The sequence below is a fragment of the Carettochelys insculpta genome, chromosome 13 (genome assembly GCF_033958435.1).
Source record: "Carettochelys insculpta isolate YL-2023 chromosome 13, ASM3395843v1, whole genome shotgun sequence".
Lineage (NCBI taxonomy): Eukaryota > Metazoa > Chordata > Testudines > Carettochelyidae > Carettochelys > Carettochelys insculpta.
The window spans coordinates 46,054,214-46,071,366 of record NC_134149.1 but is presented as its reverse complement, the minus strand read 5'-3'; the positions used below and the strand labels follow the sequence as shown (position 1 = coordinate 46,071,366).

The 17,153-nt window shown below is 54.5% G+C and overlaps 1 protein-coding gene across 1 annotated transcript; it reads right to left on the bottom strand.

Moving 5' to 3' along the window:
- Nucleotides 1–596: 596 nt before the first annotated feature.
- Nucleotides 597–14,057, bottom strand: SPRY3 (sprouty RTK signaling antagonist 3). The gene is made up of 2 exons (XM_075007879.1): nt 13,800–14,057; nt 597–8,034 (listed from the first exon to the last, which is right to left on the bottom strand). The coding sequence occupies exon 2, from the start codon at nt 7,955–7,957 to the stop codon at nt 7,085–7,087; it is 873 nt and encodes a 290-aa protein (XP_074863980.1). The 5' UTR covers nt 7,958–8,034; nt 13,800–14,057; the 3' UTR covers nt 597–7,084.
- Between the last annotated feature and the right edge of the window lie 3,096 nt (nt 14,058–17,153).

Here is a 17,153-nt window from a genome sequence, read left to right as displayed (position 1 = left end):
CACTTCGAAATTGACGCAGCTTGCCGCTGCACGTCTCGTCCTGACGGGGCTCCTTTTCAAAAGGACCCCACCGACTTCGAAGTCCCCTTTTTCCTATCTGCTCATGGGAATAAGGGGACTTCGAAGTAGGCGGGGTCCTTTCAAAAAGGAGCCCCGTCAGGACGAGCCGCGCGACGGCGAGCCGTGTCAATTTCGAAGTGCTGCAGCCGCCCGCATGCTAATGAAGCGCTGAATATCCATTTCAGTGCTTCATTAGTAAACTTCGAAATGGCCATTTCCATGGCCATTTCGAAGTTTGGGGCTAGTGTAGACATAGCCTTGAAAGTAAACGCCTTTTTTGAAAGCACCCTTTTTCCCTTCTGAGAATGCCACCAGCAGCCCCAACAGTCAGCGCAGCCTAGGATTGCGCAGGTCCCCTGCAGAAGAAGTTCCCACTTGGGTCTGCACCTGGGTGCGAAGTGGCTCCCATTGCAGCGTGAACACTCAAGCACAGGCTTTGAAACTCGATTTGAGGCAGCAGACTGAGTCATGCTATGTCTCTCTCCCCCACCCCCAAGACAAGAAGAACAGAGGCTTCAAAATTAATATATTTTTATTGAATAGTCGCTTTAAGCGGCCTGGAAAGCCACCCATAGAATTGCTTCTTTTATTTCAGCAGTGGTTCAGTAACAGTTAGCTTGCAAGAGAAGGAAACCAAAACAGAAGAGGGTGCTTTAAAATAAATACATAATTTTTTATCATCAAAATAAACTTTTCAAATAAATACTTTATTTTTCCATAACTGGTAGAGGAGTATTGTCAAGCCCAGTCACGGGGGCCTGGCCTGGCATGGGACTGCCTAGAAAGGGGAAAGAGTCCCACATAGGAGGTGGAGGAGGAGCTCCCTTTATGTGCTGTACAGGAGGCCTTTTGTACCAACTACACAGGTAGATGCTTCAGTCCTTGGTGCTGAGCTCCCTGTTGAAATCAAGCTTGACTGAGTCTCACGAGGAGTTTGTGCTACAGCCAGCCAGGGTGCAAAGGAGGCAGCAGCGCGTGTGAGTGAGCCTCTGCTCAAGGGCTGCGTACTGGGGAGAGGGGCGGGCAGGACTGGAGCAGCAGCACGGGGGAGCAGAATGGGAAAGTGACAATACTCAGCGCAGCTTAGGTCTCCCCTGTGCATAGGAACACTGCCCTGGTGCCAGGTGGGAACCAAAAGCTGCGTTCACCCCAGATCCCTGAGTTTGCTGTTGATGGGCTCCAGCCCACTCCTGGTGAAGTCAGCGTGCATCTGGGTGCTGACTCGGGGACAGCGGGTCTTTCTCTGAGCCTCCCCAGCACCATGGGCAAAGCTTGATTCTCTTTCAGGGAACACCGATACATTCAATGGTCTGCAACAGGTAAGGGCTCCAGCAAGGGACGGACTGAAAGAGACTCGGTTCGATTTGGCTCCTCTCTGTCCAAAGTCTCTCCTGCCTGTGCTCCACCCGATAGGCCCTCTCCCCATCATCATCGTTCTAGACACCTGCCCATTGGGCATCTTCGAAAGCAGCTGGCAAGGGGTGGAAGAAGGAATCCATTTCCCGTGGGGTCAGAAACGCAGGCTGTGTTTGCTCACCGGCTGTCAATGACAGAGAGCATTCACTCATAGGCTCGGCCCTAATCAGGACCCCTAAGCAGGCTGGAAGGAGGTGGCAGCTGCCACCTGGAAGAGATGGTGGGAACTGCACTTCAGCTGCATGTCAGCATCCTGCAGCAATGGATTGTGGATACTTCTTGAAGAAGATCCTGAACTAGATTTGCTTGGAATGGGATATTGGACATGCCCTGTCTCCCTTTTCCCACACGTGGAGTGGTAAAAGTCAGAACTGTCGCTGCCCTGCCTACTGCAGGTTCTGTCACACTGGAAATGCAACAACTGCAAGAGGCAGCTACAAAGATCTGTCCCAAGGTGGGCCCTGGGACTGGGGAGAGAACATTACAGATATGCCACCTGCCTATCCTCAGGCCAACCTAACCATGCAAACTCTGGGGTATTTATTGCACTCATGCAGTTGTTCTGAAGTTACTCTTTTGTGCTTTTGGCTACCACTGGGAATTGGAAGAGACCAGACCAGAGAGCTTAGGGCAAAGAGAGGGGAATGAGTGAATCTGAGACTAGCCCTCAGCTTGAAACGTCCTTGGACGTCCTCTGCTCAGAGGGGCCATGCCTCTGGAATGAGACTGAACATGTTTCAAGGACTGGGCCAGGTGGAGACAAGGAACATGGTACTTTCTTAGCCCATTGAGGCCTCATAGCAATGGGATGGGAGGGGCACCTCATGTCACTCTGCAGTGCCTTCCTCTGGCTCCTGCAAGAATGTAGGAGGAGGGGGGCAGCACCTTGCTTTCCTGTGCAAAAGAGGGGAGAACTGCAAGGTGCATGCTTGGAGTGGAAGTTGGAGCTCATCTAAAGATGGAGAGATGGTTGGGCATTAGAGAAGCTTTGGCACCAGCCAAGCAAGAGGCGAGTAGAGGCCTGGCTGGCCTAGGGCCCTTTGGTACTATGCAAGTTCTGCAGCACCTCCCAGGCCACCTTTTTGGGCTGTGGGATCCAATGAGGAAGCAAGAACCCACAGCCAGAGTTCCTTCCCCTGCTCCAAACAGAGGGATCTGTCTTGGAGGAAGCTCCAACCACCTCTCCCACTTTCAGCGGCTTGAAGCTCTGCCAGGATCCTTTGACATAAGTCCCCCCACCCCCCATCCCAGTTAAATAAGCCATAATGCACTACATGTGTTCTACTTTCTCCTGGAAAACACCCCCCTTTCCACCCTGTATTTTCTGTGTGAGATCAGATACAGAACGCCACTTGCACTGAGCACAGATCTCCCTTTACGAACTGTCTAACACTCAGACTCTGGGAATAAGCCACAGTGAAAGCCCAAGGGCACACAAAAATCTGAGGGGCTTTAGTCAAAGCTCTTACGCCCTGGCTAAGGGCAATTGGAACTTATGTTTGGACACAGAAGTGAATCAAATATGGGGTTAAAACACCAAAGCAACCTGCTGCACACACATTTGGAGACTATCTCATGCCTCCCCCTCCCACCCCCTGGTGCTCCCTGCCCGCACGTGAGCCATCTTCGAAGTTAAACTGCACGTTTTGGCCAAAAAGAGAAGTAAGCTCAGCCAAGCCGAAGACCCTGAGAAACTCGCCGGAAGACATAGGTTGAAGATGGGCTGTTTGTTATTATTAACCAGTTGGCCCACACTGGCTCCTGCAGGCAAATTTTGGTAAAACCTGGTCTGGTGTTTTCTTCCCTTAGCTAATTAGGAGAGCTTCCTGCTGTCTCCACTGGAAGAAGAAATGGGTAGTTTGCAATGGAGGTGAAATGAGTCTCGTTTAAAAAACCTGGTTACGCGTAAATCTGAACTTTGAAGGGGGCACAGCTCAGACTCTCAACCTAGTTCTGACTTTCACAATTGATACTTAGATTGGCTCCACCAAAGCCCTGGCCCAGAAGACCCCTGGGACCTGATGTTTTGTGGCTAGTCCGAAGTCTAGTACCCTCTCAAGTGTCCCATGTTTTATAGGCTGCATTGATAGAACACTGGCAACTTACAAAATATTTCTAAAAATAAATAGGCCAGCTCTCCTGCTCCAGAGCACCCCTGATATGGCACAATATGCTGTCAAGGGGGGAGCTTTCACACTGGCAGAGAAGGAAAACCACATAAACATAAATCACCAGGACCTGCCAGGGATCTTTTGCCAATTATGGGATGTAGCTACAGTGGAATGGAGCCTGGCATCCAGTCCTGAGTTCCATATGCCAAGCATGATGCTTATCAACTTACTGCCTAGACATGCTCGCATCAAACCCTTCCTCTCACCAAGCAAGTTTTCCAACACTCTGATGAGATCACCATTGCCTTTTCATGACATCATGACTCTTCTCTATGGAAACATTCAGGAAGTCACCTCCAGGAGCAAGTGAGAAGAAAAGCTGGACCGTGAAGGAGGAAAGGCATATATTGAATTGACATGCCCAGCCCTTTGAAGAAAAGCACAAAGAACAAAGCTGAGCGAGAAGTTGGGGAGGGGAGGAGAGGGTTGTTTTTTCACCCATGAAAGTTACATGTTTTCCCCCCCACCAAATAAACCTTTTCTAAATGTTTTGGGTTCTTATTAAAAGAACACAACACATTTTTTTCCCCCAGGAAGGCGGGCATTTTACCCAAACCATTTCATTTTGTGGAAGAAAATATTTTCCATTTTCAAAAATGGTTACAACCCAAAATTGTCTAACTGTAGTGAGAAGTGAATGGGGCTAGCTAAGAAGACAGGTGTGTCTTGCTCTGGAAGTCCCTCCAATATACATGTTACTTTTAACTTCTTGCTCTATATGCCAGCAGAAAGTGGAATGATAAATCTGACTGATTATGTCACATACATAAACTATAAATTTGCAATACATTCTGTTAGGTAGGGGAGGGATCTGGGGAGTGACCTTCTACACACAGAGAGAGCCACAAACCTGCAGTGGCACTTTCCCAGGGACGAGTGGGTGTTTTTCCACACAGTCTGAAGAGCACTGCTGTCTTGGAATTGACCATTCTGCAGCAGTAAAGCAATTAACTCATGGCTCTACTCCTACTAGAAGTTGAATCGCACCATAACAGAGTTAGACTGTGTGTATCTTATGGAGGCCACGGCCTATGAAAATGTGCTTCCCAGCATTCAGTAGGACAAGCCAACACCCACAACACGGTTGTGGCCTCAGGTGATATGGAGGACTCTCACCAATGAACAAACTGCCACCCAGGGGTGAAACTCCTTACTTCTAAGCCTACCCTTCCCGTTCACCAGCCCACTCAGTACAGAGGCCCACTGGGAGAGCCTGCAGAATGCCCCAGAGTACTTCTAAACAAAGAGCTAGGATCAGCACAATGGAGTTGAGATATTCCTTTGGCGGTTGTAAGTGTACCAGGAAGCCAAACCTTGCATATGGCACCATTCACAGCAATATCATTATTATTATTATAATAGTCCTAGCCATTGTAACATTATACTTATATATACAAAAATAGATCAAAGGAATTCTAAAGGAAGAGAGGTCAGTGGGTAAGTGTGTGGATCTCTGGGCCCTAACGATCAGAGTGCCATGGAGGAAGCTTTGTGATAGCTGTAGAATTCATTGCATGTGTTTCTCCAGCTCTCACATGTCCTGTAGCACTCCTGAACCTCTACTCCATGGGAACAGGAAGGTTATTATGCCTTCTTCTCTTCAGACCCACATCCATGTTCCTCCAAGGATGCAGGTGGTGGTGGGACATAGCACTGAAGGGCCAACAACATGGCTTTCATTCCAGGCCAACTTTTTTAAGTCATTGGGATTGTATCTGAGAGTTTGGCACCACGCTTTTACAGCAGAGATGGGTCTGAGCCACAAATTCTGGATTATAGTCTGGGTCTGAACTTCCTCAAGAACCAGGAATGTTCAGGCACAGGGCCTTGGCTTGGCTTATTAGAGGTGTTACTGTTGATCACGAACCATGGCCCAGATCCATACCTTCCATGGTCTGAAAACGTCCAGACCTGTAGATCTGGTTCAGACCCATCTCTAGTTTGCAGAAGACGTCTCCTGTCTCAGAATGCCTGTGTCAACACCAGGCTTGCCTTGGGGCTGCCTAGCTGCACAGCCAATCCGCTTTTGTGTAGCTCATCCTCTAAGATGTGGGGGATGAGTGAAGATGCTGAGGCACTTTGGCTGGCAAGGGAAATCTGGGTACACACACACCATCCATGCCCCTCTGCTTTCTAACACCCAGATCTCCCTTTCCCCACCAGCCCAAAGCTAAAGCCTCAGCTAAGCACCATTTTCAGGCCCAAGCAAGAACACGATCGTTTTACAGCATCAGCACAAGGAGGGAAGTTGGGGTTCTTAATTGTTACTAAGGTTCATCTTTCCTTTTTTCTTAAAGTGAATTCAGTGCTGGTGAAAGGTACCAGATCGGCAGCACCAGAGACTGAAGGTCTCTGTTGATCTCTGGGCAGGGCAGAAGGGCAAGCTTCCCACATATTGCCCCAGTCAAGTACCTCTCTCTAACGTTCAGCAGTAAGAAGGGAGGCCAGGCTCTGTAGCGCTCCCAGTTCTTGGTCTCTACCCTGAGCCTGCCAACAGGAGTATCACTGGTGCTGGAGCTTCCCACCAATGGACGGAGTGAAACCACCGGCACTAAACACCTGTCAGTCGCAGAGTGGGGCTCTGCAAGCAGAACTTTACTGCTGCCTTGGGTGCCCAGTCCCCCTGCCTCTCAGCCCGGGATGGAGCTTTAACTGGCTTCGTCCTCTTAGCCAATCCTACTTTGGCATGTCAATAATGACAGTGGCTGATGACCTACTGATGTGCCAACATGGGAGTGGGGCTCCTTCTGCATCACCGCCCCCTTTCGCTGCCAGCAGGATTCTTAATCTATCCATGGCCAGTTTCCCCTGAGCAGAGATCCCCTGACAACTGGATACTTGGGCTCACAACTTCAAGACGAAAAGGAAAATATCAAGAGCTTTTTCTCTGGTTCTGCTCAGAGGAGGGAAGTAAAGTCCTGCCCTTGGTTGGGACACTGCAGCGACATCTCCCTTTGCAGGGATCGACCTCATGCACAGCAGCCTTGGAGACCAAGCAGAAGCCCGTGGAGAGGGCGGTGAGGTCCACGGCAGACGGACAAAGGATGAAAGAGACGTGGGTTCTGTGCTCTGGTCCCCAGAGGATTCTCGTGCTTGGACCTGCCCCCCTCCTGAAACCCACCACAGAAAAACCACTGCTAAGGCATCGTGAGGTCAGAGTCCTGAGCCAGGTTCCATGCTGAGAGCCCTCCCTTTGTCACTAGTGCGCGTGCCAACATCCGATTCCCTCTGTCCTGGTACTTTGCCAAAGTGTGCAAAACCTGTCACGCTGGGCTTGGCCACAGAAGCACAATTCCTGTGTCTCAGAGACATGCCTCACACTCCCTGTGTGGGGTGTGGCGGCTGGCGGTTTGCTCCTCTGTTTGCTGAGTGCCCGAAGGGGTGCGAATGAAGGGAGCGGAAGGAAAAGAAGGAGCCAGTTCCCCTCCCCAGAGAGGTCATACTGGCTTGTCCAGAGTCTTAGGGAAAGGTGTGCCGCTGGAGGACGAGATCTTCCGGCAGACAGTGTTGGTGTGGGTCTGGCAGCGGCAGCCAGGACGTTTCAGACTGTCATAGCCCCGCTGGCAAAGTTTGAGGCACCCCAGGGTGGGGAAGTAGCAGCAGAGGCAGGGCATGAAGAGAGAGAGGATGCTCATAGCAACCCAGCGGGCGCAGCAGGACCCAGGGCCGCACGAGCAGGGATCATCGGCACAGGTGTCCTCGTCATCAGTGGAGCAGTGGTAGAAGATGCCCTTGACACAGCACAGGCAAGTCCCATAGTCGATGAGACTTTCTGCTGAGCAGAGGCAGCGCTGGTTGCAGAGCCAGCAGGAAGGCAGGCTGCGGGCAGCTGTGCAATGGGCACACTTACAGCGCCCACACTCCTCACAGATAAAGCGGTGTCCAGAGTGGAGAGTGGCCTTCTCCACCACCCCTTTTAGTGGCTCCTCAGGCTTCAGGTCACCTGCTATGGGCTGCGTCCGGATGAGGGAGTGTCTGGACTGCGAGGGCGTGAGCCCGCTCAGCAGGCGCTGGTCCGAGGCAGTGGTGCTGTGGGACAGAGAGCTGGCGGTGCTGGAATGATTCAGGTTCTGCTGCAGGGCCGACATCTGGTGGTGTTGGCTCTGGCTGCGGTGCAGGTCTGGGAAGGCGGAGGACACCAGGCAGTCCTGGGACCACTCTTGCTTGTGCCCCTGCTGGGAGAGGGATGGGCTGGACTGAACTTGCTTGAAGGACACAGTGGGTCTCTCCACATAGTCATTGTTAGCACGGATGGATCGGATCTGGTCAATGGAGAGGACTTGTTGGAAGTCCTCAACCGGTGGATCCATCGTCTCGGCACTGTTGAGTTCAGCCAGTCCAGAGGAGAGCAGAGAGAGCCTGCAGCATCAGGGCACATCAGAGAATCCTGGAGAAGAGGGGAGAGCAGAGGACAGAGAAGACACCTGAATTACAACTGTAACCCCAGCACTGAAACAAATCAGGAAGCTCCCACAGAGGCTCACACGTGCACCAGGGAGGGAGAGGAATTGTTGCATTGGGCATCGCTAGGAGGACCGGGCTGAGTCTGAGGACAGGGAGACTTCGTCCTCAATGACAAGCTTTTTCAGACTCACCCAAGGCAAGTGGTCTACACCCTGTCACTGAGCCATTCAATCAGAGGTACTTTGATCTTTGCCAGTGGTGCTGGAAATGCAGAGCTGTGCCCTCCTGCCTTCCCCCGTCCGTGTCCCTCACTAGCCCAGACTGGGGCCATAGGTGGGGCCAGCTGCGGAGCCCTGGGCTTCGGGCGGATGACTGTGGCCTGCAGCAGAGCTGCCAGGACCCCAGAGACAACAGTGGAGCCTTCAGGGCCATCAGCTGGGAGCCCCTGGCAACCAGGATGCTGGCACGTGGCACAAAATCTGAGGGGTGCTGCAGAATCCCCCACCTCCCTACTTCCCGCACCTATGATCTCTGGTAGCACCTCCAAGCTGTGGAGCTCAGCACGTCAGCATTTGCAAAGTACTTTAAGTCCTCGTCTCATGGAGGTGGTAACTGAGATGCTGAGATATGAAGCAACTTCTCTGAAGCCGCACAGAGAGCCTGAGACAGAGCTGGGGAGAGAACGCAGCTCTCTGCTGGGGGTTCCAGCCCACCCCACCCTTCTCTGATGGACACAAAATGCTGAATATCTACTGTAAAGCTCAACCCTTGCACTGGCCAGGGAGGAGCCAGGTGAACCAATGCCTCAACCTCTGAGGTCTTGGATTCAGACTTTAGCTTCCCAGTGGTTTTTCCTGCGAATATTTCCAATCATACCCCAAGACACGTTAAGATCATGCTTATCTCCTTCACCAGGACTCCGAAAAAATGTTTTCCCCATCGATGACAAAAGGTTCATGAGAAGCAGCTCTGCTCCAGGCAAGCAGGGTTTGCCAGAGTAGATGCTACCTGCAGAGAGGCTGCCAGGGATTTGCTTTCAGGAAGCAGCACTTCCTGATTTGCCTTGCAGAACAGGAAACACATTCTGGCTTTGAATGGCCTCCCACCATGCTCTTTAGGGGGGAGTCAAGGTGAAACCAACATTCTGGGAAAGATCTAGGGACGGAAGGTATTTGCCAGCCGGCTCAGCTTCAGGGATAAATGCTCTCTCATGAGGACAACATTTCAGGACCTGGCTATGGCCTGTAGGAAGAATAATAACCTGAGCAAAATACCTGAGACCCCAGGATATAAGTAGTTCTGGGGAGTGGGAAGAGAGGAAATAAAATGTGAATGGGATTTGCTACCTATGGATTTTGGTTACAGCCTCTAGGCAGGGGAACCAAAGCTAGAAAGTTCTCATAGCACTGCTGTGCACAAACTGGCAAGCAGGGAGTGAGCCAACAACACGTAAGGAAGGAAAGGCAATTGTTCCACGTCGGACGCTGAACATAAACCCAGCCTGGGTTGCAAATCATTTTGTCATGATCCTTTACTGTACCTATCGAGGGCACGCCTTTGCCACTGACAGCTGTGCTTCTCTGAAGTATTTTCTGGCTTTCTTAGGCCAATCTGTGCTCATTGTGCAAGTTCTACCAGCAATCATAAGCTGTATGGCTCTTTTCACAGCCCACAGTTCTGCAGAAGGAAGGAAGCTATTTAAATACTGACCCTCATCCCTGGCTATGGATAAGTTGAGCAAACCAGTCTGATGGTGGCAGAGGAGAGGTGGGGAGAATACTACCCGTGCACCACACAGATGTAGAGAGAAGATTGATTTTCATTAGCTAGGCTGACCTTGAAACAACAGACCAAATTAAAGGCAACTTACTTAGATTGTTAAAGCGACATCTGTCCCTGGTCCCCAGTCCCTGGAAGTTCAATCAGATTGGCTCCTTTTCATTAACTGCATTGTATTGTTCTGCTAAGCTCTCCAGAGCAGGACCTAAGGGTCAGCTTCTTAAGAGACTTCAAAGATCAACCAGAAGGGCCTTTGCCAAAGAGTGGCTTTTCCGTGTGTCTCAGTGCAAGCTGGACAAGCAGGTTCTTCTCTCCAGCCACCCTCCCACCATTGGCAATTCTGGCCAATGAGCCGGATGAGGTAGCACTGACAGCAGATGTGGGGTTCTCAGACAGGTGGTTGTCAGTCAGATGGGCAGCCAGGATGAAGACCAGAAGAAACTATCTTAAGTGGGGGATGAGGTTGGGGGAAGGGTAGGAAGCTCCAGCAAAGTCCGGGATGAATACAGAATGGCCATGAAATACACTGGACTCACACGATGTGCTCACCACCTCCACGGTGTAAAGCACAGTCTGAATGAACCGCTCCCCAGTAGGGTAAATAATTGGCTGAATGAGTTCAGAAAGGTATGGAGTCATTGGGTGTAAATGGGAGGCTGAGCTTGTGAGGCATGAGGATGCTGAACCTGAGATGACTAATCCCAGGGGTTGTGTGTGACTCCAAACCCTGTGGATGGGAGCAAACAGCTGGCCCCAAAGAACCCAAGAGATAGTCCTGGATGTCTGGAGAAAGCTGAATCGGTAAGAGACATGGGCTCATAGGACTGCCACACTGCACTGCTGCTATGTAGGCAGGACAGCTGGAGCCCTTGAGACCAAGGGCTACAAACAGCCAGATGCATGGGTAGTGTGGTATGTGGAGCCGCACAGAGCGAACTTGGAGAGCACAGGAGCCTGGAGAGCAGGCTGAATGAGATGGAACTTTGTCCAGGGCACATGAGCAGTACTACTAACACCATGGCTGTGCATCAGCATAGGACCTGGCCCAGTGGTCCACATTCAGGATCTGGAGAAGCAACAGGGGTAGTATCTGGGTCCTGTAGGACAGTAGATCCAGGAAGGTAATATGAGCTAGCTGGAGAGGAACAGGAGTCCATACACAGGCTTTTCAACCAAGACCCAACAGGTCAGATGTGAAGGATGAGAGGACAATAGAATACAGCAGTTTGAGGGCAGTACGACTAGACACTAGCACACAGAACTCGAAGGATACTATAACCCAAGGAAACTGGAGAACACTGGGACCAGCAGGACCAGAAAAAGGGACTTGGAAGGCAATGGGACCTGCAGGGCATAGCCACTGGGGCCTGATGGCTGGGTTCTAGGGCTCAGTGGGCACTAGGATCTCAGGGACAGGACTTCAGTGAACTGGTGAGATGGAGACTCCAGCAGGTTTCAGGATGCATTGGGCTCTGACCGATAGGATTCAGGACCTGGAGACACACTGCAGCTGACTTCATATCCCTGGACATGAGCTTTAACAGAGAGGATTCCAGTCCTAATGTGGGCAAGGACCCGGTAACCACAGTACAATTCCAGAGCTCCTTGCTGACTCAGCCTCAGTAGAGTTGATTCTGGACCTGTTAGAATCTAGCATTCAGTAGTCAAACCTGGTGGCTGTCAGGGCCCACAGGATGTGATTGCAGGCATGGTGGGGGCTGGGCTCAGAAGATACGATTCTGGACCAGATGGGCACTAGGACCCAGCAGTGCTTCCAGTGCCCAACAGGATAAAAAAAGGATTGAATGACAATAAGTTGTTTGCCATTCCGGATGTGATGAATCCAACCCGGCCAGCAGGATGGACCGAAATAGATACTGCAGGCGAAGGTAAAGGGAAAAGTCATGGATGAATAGGCAGGGAACTGGCAGCCACTGAGAGAAAAAACTACCACCGCCTGTTTCAGATCAAGAGAACAGCTCACTCAGCAGGCAGCTGCAGCAGGAGCTGGGAACCTGACCAGGATGGGACCAGTTCCAGACTCTCACAAGTCTCCACCTCACCACACCTGGCCACCCCAGGTCAGCATGGCAAGAGATTCATGGCCCAGTGCCTCTGCCGTCTGAGCTGACAGAGCTCAGCCACTGCCCTGGAGCTGCCCTGATTGACGCCAGCTGAGGAGGTGGTCCCAACACTGTGTATTTCAATGCCACTGTGGCCTGCTTGCCTCTGGACCCAGGGTACCAGAACTCTGTGTGTGAGGGGTGCTGAGAGCCACCAAACCCCGATCTAACTCCTGTACGTGATGGAAACCACGTCATGCCTCAGGGTGCCACATTTAGGTCTGGCCCTACAAGAATCTGAGCTAGTGCCCTGCAAGGGGCTGGGGCATCTGCAACTCCCAGCGGGTTGACAGGCAGCTGCAGGCGAGCAGCCCAACTTGGGATTTGGCCCAGGGCTGAAGTTGCAAGTGCCTGGCCACACCACATTCCCCCTGGCTGCGGGGAAGGGTCATTGCCTGCTGAACTTTTCTAGTCTTGGACTTGGACTAGAACATGTGAGCAAAGTCCATGCACCTTTCTAGGAGCGCTAGCGAGCTCTCGGTCTGTCTTTCTGCCTGCCTTCGCCCACAACGCCCCAGGAGTCTGTCTTCCCTGTACCAACCCCCCACCGCCGTCTGTCCATCTTCCCCTCCACACCCCACGATTTGGGTCCTTCTTCATCCCTCGGTTTGTCTGTCCCAGGCCCATTCTTTCACAGGTGTGTGCGCGCGTCTGGCCCCACACGCGTCACTCGTTGTCCTTGCGCACACTTCCCTCTGTCCATCCCCACCCGAGAGAGGCAGAGAGCGCTCCCTGGAAGCTGAGCCATTGGGCCGCTGCCCAGGAGAGACGCAGGTGCCGCCCAGCTGATTAGCAGGGCACTGGCAGCGCCCACAGCCGGCAGCCTGGGTCTCTAATGTGGTGCGCACCCGCACATGCTTTGGTGAGCATAAAATTTATTCTGCCCAGGGACGAAAAACTGAGATCTGCCACCCCCCCACCCACCCGAATTTCTGGGGTACCCGTCACCGCAGCCCGGGCAGAGCCCGAGGGGCCCCAGAGTCACACTCCCCCCGCAAACAGCACGTGCTCTCCGGTGCCACAGTAACTTCACTCGCCGGGTCTCCTCTCCAGCCCGCCCTTGCGCTCCAGGGCACCTCCGCAGCCGAGGCCATGGAGACCTGTTGCCCTCCTCCTAGTGCAGCCCGTCCCCGCAGAGGAGGGAGAGGCCCTGGCCTGGAAGGAGGGAGCTCCCCAGGCCCACCTGCGCCGCTTCCGCCGCTCGCCCTTCACCTTGCTGCTGAGCTGGCCAGACCCAGGCAAGCTGGACGCCTCCTGCGGGCCCAGCCCCGCATCCCCCGGAGCCGGGCCCGCGCCATCCCCACGGCAACCCCGGATCCCCATTCACACCGCAGGACCGAGCAGCGACCCCGCAGCGGAGAGCCAGGCCCGGCCGACAGGCGGGGACCAGCCGCTGCCCGCTAGCGAGACACGTCCAGCCAGGAGCCCCTCGCCCCGGGCTGCCCGCCACCCCCAGCCCCAGCCCCGGCGGCCCGAGCCCTGCGCAGCCGAGGCGGTAACGGGCCACGCACGGGGCGAGCGCCCAAAGGCGAACGACTCGCAGGCGGGAGAGGCGCCCAGCGGCCGGGGGTCCTGGCAGGGGCCGCTGGCCTCCTGGGGCTGGGCCGGGCCGGGCCGGGCCAGGCGGCACCGCCCGCGCCCACCACCCCGCGAGCGGGACCAGCCTGGCTCCGACGCCAGGTCGCGCCGGGCAGCCGGCCCGAGGCCAGGACCCGCCGGACCCCGGGTCACCTGCTGCTGCCGCGGGACGGACCCCGGGCGAGGCGAGCCCAGGAGCTCGCAGCCCGCCGGCTCTGCGCTCCCGTGCGCGCCCCAGCCGGGCCGGAGCGCTGGGCGAGGCGCTTACCTCGAGGCCAGCGCGGGTCCCGGCCGGAGCCTCCGCCGGAGAAGGTGCGAGCGAGCCCCGCTCCTGCGCCTCGCCCGGAGCCCCTGCGCAGCGGCCGGGCAGGCGATTTGTGAATGGGGCGAGGGCGGGGTCTGGTTTGCCGCGCCGCGCTGCGCCGCTCGGGCTCGCTCTGCCGTGCGCCTTCCCGGAGCTGCAGCTCTTAATGCCTTGGTCAAGTGGCGTCATCCCGTGAAATTGAATCGGCCCATTAGAACTCCCCACAGGCCCCGCGCATCCGCTCCGGGTAATGACTGCAGCGCGCTGCGAAGCGGCGCTCGCCCTGCTCGGGCGGCTCCAGCCCGGGGCTTCCGTCTGCAGAGCGTCCCCGCCCCGGCCCGGCCCGGCCCGGCCACCTGCCGCTGCGCAGCCTGGCCAGCCAGACCCCGGGAGCTGGGCGCTGCCCAGCAGCTGGGGGGCGGGGTGCTACCGGCAGTCGCCCATGGGCCCTGTGCGCTCCTGGGCAGTGCCATCGCACCGGGCCTCGGGCCTGCTCTCAGGCTGCCCCGGCCCGGGCCCCTGCAGACACTGACCAGGCCTGGTGGGGTTCTGCCCCATGGCTGTGACCACTCTCACTCCCCCTGTTCAGAAATCTTCCCACACCCCCAGCCTGAGCGTGTTTCTGGCCACGGGGCCCTGTGTCTGCACTGGTGCTGACCACCCAGAGCTCCTCTCCCTGCCTGGTGCTCAGCCCCTGCTGTGCCTCTGGAGAGCAGTGGTGCCCCCCAGGCTGCGTCTGCTGAACAAGCCGGGCTCTCTGAGTCTGTTCTCTGCAAGTGGGTTCCCATCTGGCCCTTCTCTGCGCCTTTTTAAACCGTTCTTCCCTTGCTCTCGCCTCCGAACAGCGCAGAGGTGTCGACCCTGGCCAGGCCTTAGACCTAGTGACTCAGGGCCAAGCTTTCAAACACTGGCACCTGGTTTTCTTGCTCTGTGCCTGAGCCCCCTTGGCACACTCAGGATCGGCAGGCACAGTCCAGGGGCTGATCACCAGCCTGCTTGCCCCAGCGACTTCGGCAGAATTGCTTCTGAGTCAGAGCCAGGGAAGTGGGATGCCAGTGCAGGAGGGCTTGGGAGGGGCGCTTGGGAGGTCACCACAGGGGTCACATGCTCAGATGAGCTGGGTTCTAGAGCCTGCAACCTGCCCCCAGCCTGACAGAATCTTCCCACAGGGTTCAGGTGCAGAACCACTGGGTCCCCCTGGAGCTCAGAGCGGTTCTCAGCCATGTGTCTGTGTGCCCCACAGCAGGCACCTCACTGTTCTGTGCTCCAGAGTGGGTGTCTGCCGAGATCCATTGCACAGCACGTCCTCCTCAGCAGGGGCTGCAGCTGGCAGGAGCGATGCACACAGCTGCCCATGCCAGCCCTGACAGCCTCAGGAGGAGGAGAGAGAAGCCCCTGGGCAGGAAATGGCAATGCTGAGTCAGGGGCGGGGGCGGGAGGGGGGCTAGGTTGTAAAATGACTCAACCCCATCTGGGCTGAGCCTAAAAACTAGACCTGAGTGGATCTTTACTGGCAGCTAGTCTCAACTCTGCTGAGGACCGGCTGTATGACCTTCGGCCAATCACTCAGTCCCCTCAATGCCAGTTCCTCGTATGTGAAATGGGGATGACGATCTCCCTTTTCTTCTGCTGGTCACAGCTCGTGATGTGTGCACATTTAGCACCCACAAAGACAAGGGCCTGACCGGGGAGGGCTGCTTCCCTGACACAAAGCAGTACCAACTTCAGCCTGAGAATCTGCAGCCTACCCAAGAGATGCCATGTGAACTGTCCACCCACTTCACCCCTGTTTGAACTGGAGTGCCCTTAGGGGGCTGGTTGCACACCCCCGCCAGGTCCTGCTGCTAAAGACATCAGTCCTGTCCGTGGCTTGGGGAGCTGGTTAATGTCTTCTAGGAACTGGACTTATGCCATAGTGCTCATAGCAGTCCCATCCAAGGGTAACCAGGAGCAGTCATGCCACCTGGGCTGAGTGTGAGCCACTGATGCAGGTAGGTCTGCAGGTATCTGTAGATGTCTGTGTGTCCTTGTCAGTCCCTGAGCCATCCTGATCTGGACCTGGGGTGGACATTTGTGTGCTCATTGCTTGCCACTGAGTCCTGCAGGAGAGTGCAGAACACACGTCTCCTGGATGAGTAAGGAAAGCAGGGGCAATGAAAGTGACCAGCTGGTCAGAGAACCCTTGGAGTCTGCACAAGGGTGCAGAGATTAACTTGTAAACACAAGACCAGATTCTCAGTTGGCTGCTGTAAACTGGTGTAACCCCTCCGACTCCAATGGAGCTGCACCAATTTATACCAACCAAGGGTCTGGCCTGTATGTCCAGCTTTACCCCCAGGTTGCATGGCTAAGCAAATCACTCCCAGAACCACCACCACCATCGCTCAGAGATTCTGCCAAAGGAGTAGAATCAGCTTCAGTTTCTCCCCAGGTGGAGTCTGCACAACAGAGGCACTGAATCAGGGTCAGGTCTGCCCAGGCTGGCCCTGACCCTCCTGGGGCTGCATTAGATCCACCCCCCCACCGCCCGCCCCCCTCACACATATTTTTCCCAGCCCCAGGAGCCTTGCACCAGTGAGAACCCTGTTCCTCTGGGACTTACCCCCACAAGCATCATTCAAAATTCTCCCCTCCCCCAGACACACACACGTACGTGCAAATCAAACTAAGATGGGATTTTCAAAGAGGGCTAAGTGCCCAAATCATTGGGCATCTAATGTCCCAACATGACTTTGCAAGCCACAGCTGAACCTGGTCACTCCTGCGGTGGGATTCTGGCCACACAGGTTTATATCTCGTGGCTGTCAGCATCCCTATTACACCGTACTTCGTGCTCAGCAAGAGATCTCTGATTCCTCCTGTGCTAGGGAGGGAGGGCCAGGAGATGAATCTCGTGACATTAACACATGTAGGAGGGCTGGGAATAGGAGGGAGGATAGCAGCCTCCTGGTGAGTTACAGCACATCTCTCTCTGAGAAGCAAGGCTGGGAATCAGAGATGAATTTACAAAGCAAGAAAGTTGAGAGAGGCTGTCGAAATGGAAATCTAGGGACAGATCCTGAGTAACACAAACCCAGAGAGATCTGTGGGCTTCCATGGTGATAGAACAAAGGCACTGCCAGACCCATGGACTTCAGTAACCTGTCACCAACAGCGGCCAGGACCCAATGCTTTAAAGGAAGGTAGACAGATGTGGGAGTATCTGTCCCCTGCATTAGATCTCATCCTGATCCTTCCTAGACAGAGATTTATTTAAACCTGAAGCGTGAGGTTTAATATCCCTTCCACACATTGCTTGACTTAACTGCTATGTCTCTG